Raw genomic sequence first — 778 nt, 5'->3', positions numbered from 1 at the left:
GTGTGTGTGTGTGTGTGTGTGTGTGTGTGTGTGTGTGTGTGTGTGTGTACCGTTATGTTTATGTATATATAGCAGTGGGTAGGTGTGGGGTGGATAATCTTCTGCGTGTGCGAGTGTTTGTGTGTGCCGTTCCAATACCTCACTTGTCTATTATCAATTCTTCACTGTAATGCCTACACCCGTCTGTGATAACGAGACACTCGTGTAGTCGACCCAAGTCACGATCAGCCAGTCCTTCGATTGTACACAGCCAGAACGCAGTACAACACACACTACGCCATCCCAAGCTATAAATAGAACAGAGCACACATCACAATCTATAAATAGCACACACCATATTTGGCTTGTCCTTGTCCGAGTCCACCGCGATACTAGTACACTTGACCCAGGTCATGCTCACAAAGTGCTTCAGCCGCACGTAGCTATTGCGCAGCACATCCGCGTCATGTCTCTGTATAGTCGTGGACTCGAGCTCAAACAACGTGTTGAAGTCGTCACGCTCGCTAATAGTACAGATTAGACACGCGATGTCCCCGTTCTCATCTGTGGTTTCCCCAAGCGCATCCACCGAGCTCTGACCTGCGAGTGTAGACATGTATGTTACCCGTGAATCAATGCATGTGTGTGTGTATAGTTGTGTATATATATTGAGTGCACACATGTATATTAACAGTGAATCAAAGCATGTGTGTGTGTGTATAGTTGTGTGTATATGAGTGCACACATGTATATAAACAGTGAATCAATACATGTGTGTATATATTGAGTGAATCAATGC

General features: G+C 45.2%; 1 protein-coding gene across 1 annotated transcript; it reads right to left on the bottom strand.

Annotated features, from left to right (window-relative positions):
- Nucleotides 1-334: 334 nt before the first annotated feature.
- SARC_17749 (hypothetical protein) lies at nucleotides 335-595 on the bottom strand (the record flags this gene model as incomplete). The annotated part of the gene is made up of 1 exon (XM_014288163.1): nucleotides 335-595. A coding segment is annotated over one exon (261 nt), but the record flags the coding sequence as incomplete, so codon positions are not given.
- Between the last annotated feature and the right edge of the window lie 183 nt (nucleotides 596-778).

The sequence above is a fragment of the Sphaeroforma arctica genome, assembly GCF_001186125.1.
Source record: "Sphaeroforma arctica JP610 unplaced genomic scaffold supercont1.11939, whole genome shotgun sequence".
NCBI lineage: Eukaryota > Ichthyosporea > Ichthyophonida > Sphaeroforma > Sphaeroforma arctica.
Note: the sequence above shows the minus strand (reverse complement) of the source record. Positions and strands in the feature narration are given on the sequence as shown.